Raw genomic sequence first — 12,608 nt, 5'->3', positions numbered from 1 at the left:
ACTGCTCCCTTTATGCCACATCCTCACGTTTCTTTGCGAAATCTGGTCCACTTTACTTCCTGCATGTCTCACCTAACAACTAGCCTCAAAATGCAATGGGATGCTGTGGACTATGAAAAGTAAACCGTTGTTGTAGTGTTAATACCAACTCAGGGTGACCCCATGCGTGCTGGAGCAGAACTGTGTTCCATAGGGTTTTCAATAGCTGGCTTTTCAGAGGTAGGTCGCCTGGCCTTTCCTCCTTCTGGGCATCTCTGGGTGGACTTGAGCCTCCAACCTTTTGGTTAGCCACTGAGCACGTGAACCATTTGCCCCACTCAGGGACTCTAGTGCTTAATGCTCAGTAAGACTTATGTTGACTTTCTATCTGGAATAATCCAGCAACCAGGAAGTTTGAGGGGAGGAACTGGCCAGGAGGCTCTTTGCCATTAGGTCAGATGATACCTGTTAAACCTATGACCTTGGTGGTTCCTGTCTGGCATCTTCCTGAAGTTACCATGAATAAAGCCCTTGCAGGCCCTTCTCTGACCTGGCCCAACTTACCTGTAAGATCCAGTGGCTACTTTTTCACCATCCACCATCAGGAACCTTGATGACAGGGTCCCTTTGACCTTCCCCAGGGGCAAGTAGAAGCCGACGCCTGTCACAAAACGGACACGGATGTTCTGTTGAGGAGAAAGGCATAGTCACCTAGTTTAACCAAGTCTTTGCTTGTCCCCAGGACCCTGCCTGCTGGCTCCTGTCTTCACTGACTCTCTGCTTCCCAAGGGCTCAGAGGAGCCCCACTTGGAGAGTGGGAGGAAGCCACACAATCTCACTTTGGGTGTGGACAAGCCCAGGGTGGTTCCTGCCTGTTCCCAAAGGTTTCCAGAAAACATCCCAGCCCCAGTGCTTTGGACCTCATGGTGAACTCAGAGATCCCACAGCACCCCAGGGACAGCGCTGCCTCCATCAGCCTCGGTAACCTTGGGAGAAAACGTAAGCCGGGCCTGTGGTTTAGTGGTCATCTGTTCCTGAGGCAAGGCTTTAGACAGAAGGGAAGGGGTGGCCATCTTGAAGTTCCCCTGAGCCACTGAACTGGGGAAGAGGCAGAAAGAGGAGCCAGAGGGAGTCTCTGTCTCATCTCTTAGTGGTGTTACACACCCGGATACGGAAGTCAGTGAGCTCCAGGCTCTGACACATCTCCAGGAAAGACTTCACGCCTGCCTCGTCCAGGATGATGTACACTGGGACCCGGCGCTTGTAGGCAGCGTTGACAATGTCTTGGAAGATATCGCCATCAGTGAAGAGATCCATGACCACAGCAATGACCTGGACAGGGCAAGGCACCAGAGAAGCTCATCATGACGACACGCCACAGATATACCCAAGTCCTGAGAGGACCAGCTTGGCCTGGGGTAACTGGTGGCCAAGAGTCAAACACCCTCTGCACCGCCTCTGAGCCAATCGGAGCTCTGGGAGGGTGCAGGCTGTTCTGCTCATGTTTCACCCTTGACACATCCCCACTACCCCACCTGGGAACTTTCTAGCAGCCCTTCAGAAGCCGTATCAGAGGAGATCGGGAGGCTGAGGAAAGTTGGTCTTGATGCCCTAGGGCAGCAAGCTGGAGCAGGAGATGCTGACAGGTAAGGGAAGGGCTCGTCTGCACAAGCCCCAGATCTGCTGAACATGCATTCTCAGCAGGCCTGGGGCTCTCAGGTCCCTGCAGCTGTGCAAAGCCCTGTGCCTTCCCAAGTGCTGAGCTGGGCAGAGCTCCAGGCAGCTCGGACTCCCCTGGCCTCCAGGGGTCCAGCCCATTCCACCTCATCCTCTAATCAAAGTCATGGCTCAGATCCTCATTACCCACCCTGGAAGGCCAGGCCCCCTGCAGTCTCAGGCAGGTCTGCCTATCCATCTTTCCAGTCGCTGTGGAGTCATCTCCTGACTCATGGTGACCCACGTATGTCAGAGTAGAACTGTACTACACAGGGCTTTCAATGGTCGATTTTTTGGGAAGTACATTGTCAGGTCTTTCTTCCACGGTGCCTCTGGGTGGATTCGAACCTTCAACCTTTGGGTTAGTGGCTACGCGTGTTAACTGTTTGCACCACCCATGGACTCCTTTCTATCCTTCCCCCTCAAAAAACCCCAAACCCATTGCTGTCAAGTCAATTCCAACTCACAGTGACTGTATAAGACAAAGTAGAACTGCCCCATAGGGTTTTAAAGCAGCAGGCGGTAGATTCGAACTGTTGGCCTTTTTGTTAGCAGATGAGCTGTTAACCACTGTGCCACCAACTTCCTCCATTTTCCTACAGAAACCTTCCTCCCCTTCAGCCACAAGGCTTTTCTCGTTGGTCCCAAACACTGTGGCCATGATGTGGAGGAAAAGGTATGGGCTTTGGGGGCTGAGAGTTGTGGTTATAACCTTGGATCCACCACTTTCAATGTATGTGACCCTAGGCAAGTCGCTTAACCTCTATGAGCCTCTATTTCCTCATCTGCAAAGTGGGGATACCCTGTACTTTAAGCATGTGCTGTGAGGATTAGAGACAACACCTGTGAAGCACCAAACGCAAGCCTGGTATGCAGTCAGTCCTCAATAAGCAGCAGCTGGAGGAGTCCGTTTGTGTTCACAGCTGAAAAGCACAGACTGAGGTCAGGCCGAGCAGGCCTGGTGTACGGCCTCCACTGTTGACCGGTCAGTGCCCGGCTTCCTCAACAGCAACGTGGGCATCATGGTATCACCTATTCTGTAGGGCTGTGGCAAGGACACAGTGAGATAAACCACAAAAGTGCCTAGCACAGTGCCTGGCACAAGGTAAGCTCGGTAAGTGTTCCCCTCCATCACCATGATAGTCACCATCACCGTCATCAGCATTGCTGTCATCGCCACCATTACTGTCATCACCACCATCATTGTTCCTATCACTGTCATCATCACCATCATCACCATCGTCACCATCACTGTCATCAGCATCGCTGTTATCGCCACCATTACTGTCATCGCCACCATCATTGTTCCTATCACTGTCATCATCACCATCGTCACCATCACCGTCATCAGCATCGCTGTTATCGCCACCATTACTGTCATCGCCACCATCATTGTTCCTATCACTGTCATCATCACCATCACTATCACCATCATTGTCACCAACACTGTCATCGTCACCATCATTCGTCACCATCATCACCATCTTTAGTCTTCTCGCCCCACCTTCACACTTGTGCTTTCATATCACCCCTGCCTCTAATGACTTCCCTCCCCCAGTTCACACAATATCATCCCAGGCTCTTCTTAGTGGCTACGTTTGACAATCATGCATGCAAGTAACATCTACTGAGCCCCACAGGCAGAATCGAGGATCTAAAGACAGCTAAACTACAATCCCTAACTTCAACAGGTTAATTCAGTTGGACTGATATTTGCACAAAGTAACTAAAACTTAAGGTAAAAGAAGATAAACGCCTTAAGGGATGCATGAATGGCATGTGATGTGGCTTTAAAGGAGAGAAAGAGAGATTACTTCCAGCCAGGGGGGATCAAGAAAGACTTCCCCCAGGAAGCTGAAACCTGAGGAGTGTGAAGCCTTTGGGCAACCTGAGAAGGAGCAGGGAGGACAGCCGAGCTGAGGAGGGCAGGGGCAGGCCGCCAGGCAAGACACGCAGGTTGTGCCCATACTGGCACTGGGCTGAGTGGGTGAGTGGGAGCTGCGCCTGCTTGACGAAAACCAGTCCAGTTGTCATCAAGTCAACTCTGACGCACGGCGACCCCATATGTGTCAGAGGAGAACTGTACTCCATAGGGTTTTCAGTGGCTGATTTTTCAGTAGTAGATCTCTAGGCCTTTCTTCTGAGGTGCCTCTGGGTGGACCAACCTTTCGGTTAGCAGCTGAGCGGGTTAACTGTTGGCACCGCCCAGGGACTCATATACACACAGGTGCCACGTGGGCTAGCAAGGGCCTAGGAAGTGAGCATTTCAGGCAAAGCGTACCACGCAAAGGCACAGAGGACAGGACTTAACACGCACGGAACACTTGGCTGTGTGCCCCATGCGGCTCCAGTGCTTTACGCAAATTTTCTGATTGGATCCTCACAACTACTCTATGAGGAAGGGCTGTTATTTCCATTTTACAGACAAGGAAGTAAAGTCAGAGGAGTGAAGTAAACACAGAGGGGTAATGTGTTTACGTGCACAGAGCCAGCCTGAGGCAGAGCAGGGAACTGAACTCAGGCTCGTCTGACTCCAGAGCCTCCATTTCACTGTGTCTGTCATTCTGTCTCACATGGAGATGGGCCAAACAAAAAAAACCAAACCCACTGCCGTCCAGTAGATGGGCCGGTTGGAAGTTATTCTAGAAACATCGAATCAAAAACTGGTTCTTTGAGAAGACTAAACAAGACAGACAAACTTCCGGCAACACTGACAAAAAGAGAAGAGACGCAAATAAAATAACAAATGAAAAAGGAAAAATAACTATAGACATAATAGAGATTTGAGAAATAGTAAAAGTGATTTTAAAAGAAGACTATTAGCATCAATTATACATGAGTGAATTTGAAAATGCAATGACATGAATTACATGTTTACAAAACGAATTAAACATAATATACCATAATCAGGGCCCTGGTGGTGAAATGGTTAAGAGCTCAGCAGCTAAACAAAAGGTTGGCAGTTTGAATCCACCAGCTGCTCCCTGGAAACCCTACAGGGCAGTTTTGGGTCGCTATGAGTTGGAATTGACTTGATAGCAACGGGTTTGGTTTTTTGGTATACCCTAATCAAGTAAGGCTTATCCTAAAGATGTAAGGATGATTCAACATTAGAAAACATTAATGGAATCACGGAAGGAGAAATCACACAACTATCTTAACAATTTTTTAACAAGTATTTGATAAAGTTAGATTCCTATTTGTGACTGAAATTCACCAAAAAGTAGTAATAAATGGGACCTTCCTTCACTTAATGAAGGCTACCTACCAAAAACCCGTATGAAACAGCGTATTTAACAGAGACTTCAGGTATTTTCTTCAAGCTCTCTTTAAGTCTGGAGCAAGTCAAGGATACCCACTATCACCACCAATATAGTGTTGCAAGGGCTGACCAATGAATTAAGACAAGAAAAATAAATATGTCAGTATTGGAAGAGACAATACTACCAGTACTTAGAGACAACATAACCATTTTTATAGAAAATACATAAGAATCATGAGAAAACCTATTAAATTAAGGAATTCGGCAATAAGTTAAAGAAAAAGTTACATAAATCAGCGATAATCAACTATAAACAATAAAAGAAAATAAGGCCCATTTTTTATTGCAATTTAAGCACATATAGTGGTTTAGCCTGTAAGAACACCTGCATGGAGAAACTTTGACAACTATTAAAGTACATTACAAAACACGTGAAATAAATGAAGTCTACCTAGGGGGGCTGCCTATGGGACGAGAAGGGAATGGGGTGGGGAGGGGAGGAGAAAAGTACCATGAGAGAGGCCTTCCGTGGACTGATGATGGCAGTGTACCATGAACTGAGGTATACAATCAGCTTTTTGCACCTGAGACCTCCCTTCCTCCTACCCGCCCCCCCCCAAAACCTCAAATGTTCAAGCCTTCCAGTTTAGTGGACCGGTTCACAATTAAATACAGGAAGGAGCACAGAGAGAGATAAGGTTGGAGAACCTGGGTGGGACTGGATCATGGCGGGGTTTTTTAGCATGCAGTTGCAGACTTCAGGCCTCATTCTCTCAGCAGCATGGTTCCTGGGAGCCCTGAGACTTAATAGCCCTCTTGAAGTGTCCCTGTTATCTCCCAGTGTGCTGTCTAGGGCCAGAGTCCATTGTCTCCTCAGTTCTGAACCCTCCACAGTGTCCAGCTTAGAGTTAACCCTCAATGTACAACTGGGGATTGCTTGACTGGTTCCCCAGAGCTCTTCTCAGATTCCCAATCTTACTTTTGTCTTGTGGATGAAACAGTAAGCAGGGAAGCGGGCCTGGCCCTCTCCCCATCTGACTAAGGACGTGAGGACATCACAGATCACAGACGGAGGAGGAGAAAGGAGCCCCGAGGGCAGTGGGACTTTCAGAAGGCTCGGTCTCTGGTGCCCTGGTGAGAGCCAGCCATCTGTGTCACTACCAATTAAACAGTGAAATATCTGTACTAAAAAAAAAATCAATTGCTAGCTGACTTCTGCAATCTAGTCATGGAGGAAAGTGATAATTACCCTCGGCTTTGGTCTCTGGGGGCCCACCTGACATTCAGCTCCTCAGCGTCAGACCCAGGAAAACCAGGTCCCTACGCCCTGGATCTGGAGCAGGACATGCCCACGTGATCCCCCACAGCAAACACAACTTCAAGCTTCCCTGTGTAAATGGAAGATTGTCACAGGCTCAGAACTCGGAAATGGATTTTGTCACCCCCTCCCCCTGCTGGCTCCTGCTCCCAGTGTCCCCCACCTGCCTGCCCACTGCTGTGCACAGCCGGGGGGAGAGGTTAATTTCAGATGGTGGTGGTTTTGAGAAGCTGTCGCGGGTGCACTGGCAGAGAGGCTCTGATGTTGTAATACTTCTCATTGAGTGTTTCGTTAGCTCTTGACATCTCCTCGTTTGATACCCTGCCTGAGCTGCAGGGGTGGAGGGGTAGGGGGAGCAGGCGTGGGCTAGGGAGCTTCAGAACTCCCCTCTACCTGCCACTGAACTTTAATTAAACTGCCAGCTGTTCTAATTCTCTTTCTGGGCTCCTTAATTACCATTAGATAACAAAACTAACAAGGACGGTTCCACCTTCCCTACAGCACTCTGCTGCTCTGCTCAAGATTGGCGGGGGGTGGTGCTGGCTGACACCTCAGCTGTGTTTGCATGACCCAGACTACAGCTGGCCACCACGCTGCTGCATGGCCACGCCCACGGGACAACTGCCAGGTGGTCATCTTCACCAGCCTGTCCTGCAGGTACTTCCAAAATCAGCACCTGGCCTCATGCCTGCCCCACCTGATGCTCCCAGAGAACAGGACCCCCACCGCCCGACTCCATCCTATCAGTCACCTCGCCAGAAACCCCAAGTCTACTCAGCTACTCCCTCCTGCAGACCAAACCCCACTGGGCGTCGAGTCCAGCCAGTTCTCACCTCCTCAGTGCACCTTCTCTGGCCCTGCTGCTCTGGCTCAGGCCCACTTCACCCTTACCTGAACTTCTGGGATGGCTTCCTAACTGGTCTCTGCCCTCCAATTCACTCTCTATGGCAGTAATCCATCTAAAACAAAAGACTGATGAATGTACCAAAAACAAACAAACAAACAAACCCAAAACCAAGTGCTGTTGACTCTGACTCATGGCAACCCGATGCAAATCCGAGTAGAGCTGTGCTTCACAGGGTTTTCAATGGCTGATTTTTTGGGAGCCAGGCCTTTCTTCCAAGTACCTCTGGGTGGATCTGAACAACCAACCTTTCAGTGAGTAGCACTTAATTGTTTGCACTAGCCAAGGATGAACATACAACCCTGTTTAAAAACCTACCATTGGGTCCTACAGCCCCCCAAAATTTCCAAACTCCGTAATTTGGCATCAAACAGACTTACGATGGGCCCTTTCCTCCTCTCCAGTTTCCTCTTGGGCCACGTCTCGCCTCTGCCCCTTGTTTTCAGCTATGCCGAATGACCTAGTTTCCCTGACATAGGGTTTCTCTACCACAGCACCACTGACCTTTTGAGGTGGGTAATTCTTTGCTGTGGACGGCTATCCCATGCGTTGTAGGGTGCTCAGCAGCATGCCAGTAGCATTCCCCCATTGTGACAAGTGTCTCTGTTGTTAATTGCTGTCAAGTTGGCTCCAACTTATGGCGACCCCATGTATAACAGAACAAAACATTGCCCGGTCCTGTGCGATCTCTGTGATCGTTGGAATGTTTCAGTCCATTGTTGTGGCCGTTATGTCAATCCACCTCATTTATGGTCTACCTCATTTTTGCTGACCCTCTAACCTTATTAAACATGATGTTCTTTTCTAGTGATTGGTCTTTCCTTATGTCCGAAGTAAGGAAGTGAAGTTTCACTCTCCTCATTTCTAAGGAGCATTCTGGTTATACTTCTTCTAAGACTGGTTAGTTCATTCTTCTGGCAGTTCACAGTATATTCAATATTCTTTGCCAACAGCACAATTCAATGCATCAATTCTTCTTCTGTCTTCCTTTTTCACTGTCCAGTTTTCACATGCATACGAGGTGACTGAAAACACCATGGGTTGGGTCAGGTGCACCTGACATTGATAATTTTGCCTCCCGGGGGGGCAAAATTCCCTCCACCCCCAGAACAACTTCACATACAAGGCAGCTTCAAGTCCTCTTATTCCTACCCCTGCTGTGCCCCATGAAACATCCGTGCATCGTTCAAGACTTGGCCAAGAATTTCCTGAACTTCTCCCCACCCTATAATGTTAACCAATCCCTCTTTCATGCCCATATGGTACTTCAGGCAGATAACAGAGTGCCTTGACATTCTGCTGTGTCAAAAGCATACATTTATCTGCTAAATGTCTCTGTCCCCTAACAGGCTGTGGGCTCCTGGGTGGCAGGGACCGTCTGATTTCTCTCGTATCACCCTCGGCACACAGCTCTTCATAGTCAGCTCTCCCATGTGTGGAGTAAATGTCTCTAACGTGTGCCTGTTGGGTGCAGGAGGAGCTTTGTAGTTTTCTTCTTTATTTCATTAATGTCAAGGGATTGGGTGAAGGAAAAAAAAAAAAAAAAAGAATGCTGAGCAAGATTCCTGTTTAGTTTTGCTGGAAGGCAGAATAGAAGCTCTTCCTCAAATTAAGGCACAGAAAAGGGAAAAGAATTTAGCCCCTTTGGGGACTATTGCCTGAGAGTCGGCTCAAAGGTCTGTCTCTGTGCCTTTACTCCATCCACCTAGGATCTCAAAGGAGCAGCCAGCCTGTGACGGAAAATAGTACTTAGCCGAAGGGTAGAGGCCCTGCACCAGGGCAATCAGGCCAGGAGGCAGGGCCACCACCAGCACATACAGCAAGCACCTTTGTGCAAATTAAAAGAAGGAGCCGTCCTCGCTGGGACAGACCAAGGCCAGTAAGTGGGACATGGCTGTGTGCCTGTCCTCATATTACCGCCCCCCCACCCCCGCCGCCCCAACCAAGCCCATGTACAGGGCACAAACTGCCCATTGTTCGTGGCCCCTGCAACAGAGGTCACCTCAGACACGCAGAATCCCAGAGCTGGGAGGAAACGTGGACAAGCTAGCCTGCCCCCAAGATTAAAATTACCCAGGTAGGTCTCAGGAGATGTGGGACAAGAGCCTGGGCTCCTGACCCCCAGATCTGTGCTTTTCCACAGCCCCAAGCTGCCACTCCCAAACTGGGTGGGCAGGGCATCCTCTGGCCAGGACTCCACGCCACCTCCGGTCACACAAAACCAGGCTGCAGACTGAAACTACCAGCAGAGATGAACAATGCTATCCTCTTCCTCATGGGTTTGCCCAGCTCTGTGGTCAGGGCTCTAGCACTGGGGGCGGGTGTGGCTCCCGCTGCCTGTGAAGATCCTGCCCAAACTCCATCCCTGCTCCACCCAGCTCCATGGTATGAAAAAGCAGGAGACCTTAGTTAAGGCCTGCTGACCTTGGGGCGTTCTGGTGACGGTCACTCTTCCAGGGCAGGGAAGAGAAGGGAGCCAGAAGAAGCGTCTTACTACAGTGGTGGTCCCAGTCCCCACTTTCCCACGGGTCACCTGTGCGAGCTTGGGGCTTCACCTCCCATCCCTGCCCTGCTTGCCTCCTGGGGCTGTTGGGCTGTTCAGATGAGATCATGCCCACAAATTCCCAGGACAATGCTCTGCAGTTATGAGGGATTAAACTCACTAGCTACAAGGCGAATGGGGCTAATTCCACATACCTTAAGCCCTAAAGTCCCTCAGGGCAGGGATGGCAGCAACTGGGCTAACAAGCTGTTGCCTCCTAGAATGTCCGCTGTCTGGCAGCCCAGGGTTGTTTGTCTAGGACAAAAGGGTGGTCCTCTCTCCCATGTAGTGCTGGGTCTGCCCTGCTGGCCTCCCAGCTCAGCCTCCAACCATAGACTCTTCCTCTGGTCTCCCCAAAGAGAAGGATCAAGGTCTATAGGGCAGCAGGGGTGTCCTGTTGAAAATGCAGATTCCAGGGCCTCCTAAGAGACTGAGATTCAGCAAGCTTCTGAAAATGCATCTGGGTGGGCAGATCGCACTCGGAGTGTTTTGAAGAGAATATACACTTTGAAAGCAGAAGTCTTGGGTTTGCATCTTAGCTCCATTTCTGGGCTGTGTGACCTTGCATGGGTCATTTAGTCTCCTCATGTGAAAATGGAGAGATGGTATCTTCCTAGGATTGCTGAGTTTTAAATGAGAAAATGCAATGGAGCCCAGAGTGTGGTGCTTGGTCTGTTAGAGGCAACGGGCAGTGCCCCAGAAGCTACCTTAGAGGGCGCCCAGGACAAAGCCAGCCACCAGCTGTCAGAGGAGGGGAGACGGGGCGCACTAGGCTCCCCGGGACACAGACACCGAGGTGGAGATGTTTCTCCTCCACTCAATACCGTGCCCAGCAGGCCCGGCCCAAAGTGGTAATTAAAACCCAGGCACCACCGCACGCCCACAAAGGTCAGAACTGGAGCTAATTGAGGGGAAGGGCAATTAAGTGAAGAGTCTGCATTACGTGGCGCAACGGTTAAACGCTGGGCTGCCAGCCGCTCCTCAGGAGCAAGATGTGGCAGTCGGCTTCTGTAAAGATTTACAGCCTTGGAAACCCTACAGGGCAGTTCTACCCTGTCCTGTAGGGTCACCAGGAGTCAGAGTCAACTCGACGGCAGCGGGTTTGGTTTTTTGGTTTTCTGCATTATGCACCGCGCCTAGAGCGAGGTTGGGTGTCTACACTGGACACCAAGCAGTCTGCACATGCTGCCGGAGTGCCATACAGCGGGGCCAGCTCCGGGGACAGGCGTGCCTTCTTGTCACTGCACAAACCCTAGGGGAGCACAGAAAGGTGCTACTGGACTAGGGAATCAACTCACCTCCTGGGCAGGGTGGGTTAAGGGACTCTGGGTATACTGCAAATTCAGTGAAACGGACAGCCAGAGCTCGACCAACTGGACTGCCTTGTGTTTCTGGGTTTTGCAAGTTTTCTGCCTTTGCCAGGGTGCAGTCTTCCCTTTCCTTCGCTCTCTATTAGTGGAAAATATTTGAGTTTTCTTTCTCTGACAGGTTTCCACCTTATGCAGGTTCCGATATTCGCAGATTTTCTTTGGTTACAAGGCTGCAACTGGGCCTGATCTGAATTATCTCCAATTTTTAATCAATAGGTTGTGTGAACAGCTCAATGACATACCTTTACCCAGAACTTAAGGAACATTAGTGGCACAATAGTTAAGTGCTCAGCTGATAACTGAAAGGTTGGTGGCTCAAATCCACCCAGCGGCTCCGAAGGAGAAAGACCTGGAGATCTGTTCACATGAAGATTACAACCTAAAAAACCTTGTGGTGCGGTTCTACTCCATCGCGTGGGGTCATTCTGAGTCATATTGACTCCTCGGTGCCCAACAACACCACCTGAAGCTTCCCATCATGCAGCCTGGGGTAAGAGAGGAGAGCAAAGGCAAGGAGGTCTGCCCAGCTGCCCAGGGGAGAGGCTCGTTCTTCCGGAAAGCACGGAAGTCTGCTGCCCTTCCCCCACTGCTTCCTCACACCCCTGGACTCCTGGAGAGCACAGGCTTTGGAATCTGAGGTCCCACACTAGCTGTATGACCTTGGGCAAGTCACCTAACCCTCTGAGTTTCATCTGTAATTGAGGCTGCCTCATGGCTCCGGTGAGGATGAAAAGAACTGAGCTAATGCCTACATGGAATCTAGTGGGGGGCTTGCCCCCAGCCCCTCCTCCTGGACAGTGCACAGCACACAGTAGGTGCTCGGTGTCAGTGCCATGGAAGACTGGCTTACCCTGTCCTGACGGCGCTCCCTCTTGAAGAAGGATGTGAGAACATGTTGAATAGAACACCACAGCCCTAAGCGTGCTGTACCCCTGCTCAGACACCTTGACTCCCATTTGCCCACAGAATCAGCCTAACCCCCTCTGCCAACCCAGAGACGCACTCTTCCACCTGCTACCCCAACAAGCGCACACAAGACCGTTCTGTTCTCTGAGTGCTCCTGGCGGGCTTGGCCTTCCCGCCTTGGCTCACCTCCCCAGGTGAGAATGCCTTCCCATGAAGTCCTCGCTCCCCTCGTCCTGGAGGCTGCCCCAGGATTGTCCTCTGCCCCCAGCGCCGAGGGTCTCTCCCCAGCATGCGTCTGCTCAGGCCTGGGTCTCCATCTATCCCTGAGGGCTGGGGGTGGGGACTTGTAGTTCCTTCCTGTACCTGTGGGAGATGTCCGAAGCAGACACCTCCACCGTAGGGGCTTCCCTCAGGTGCGGGGGATGCAGTTTGGCCCTGAGCCCTGAGCCCACCCAGAGGGCAGAGCCAAGACCAAGGTGCCAATGGGGTCCCACTCCCCACCTCACCAGCATCTGCGCGCTGTCAGCTGAAGCTCCCCAGCTGTCTGTAGCCATGTTCCACTGTTTCAGGCTCGCTAATTAGACATCATTAAACACCAGGCTCCTTGGCTG

At 50.7% G+C, this 12,608-nt stretch overlaps 1 protein-coding gene across 2 annotated transcripts in view; it reads right to left on the bottom strand.

Annotated features, from left to right (window-relative positions):
* FAM83F (family with sequence similarity 83 member F) overlaps positions 1–12,608 on the bottom strand; it is a 37,794-nt gene that overhangs the window by 13,256 nt on the left and 11,930 nt on the right. For both annotated transcript variants that reach the window (XR_007517505.1, XM_049885198.1), the window contains exons 2-3: positions 1,144–1,311; positions 544–665 (exon numbers count right to left, since the gene is read on the bottom strand). Coding sequence is in view for 1 of the 2 variants with exons in the window: in XM_049885198.1 (XP_049741155.1) it covers positions 544–665; positions 1,144–1,311 (290 nt within the window). In the remaining variant the exon portion in view is untranslated. The remainder of the gene's footprint in view (positions 1–543; positions 666–1,143; positions 1,312–12,608) is intronic.

The sequence above is a fragment of the Elephas maximus genome, chromosome 4 (genome assembly GCF_024166365.1).
Source record: "Elephas maximus indicus isolate mEleMax1 chromosome 4, mEleMax1 primary haplotype, whole genome shotgun sequence".
Lineage (NCBI taxonomy): Eukaryota > Metazoa > Chordata > Mammalia > Proboscidea > Elephantidae > Elephas > Elephas maximus.
Note: the sequence above shows the minus strand (reverse complement) of the source record. Positions and strands in the feature narration are given on the sequence as shown.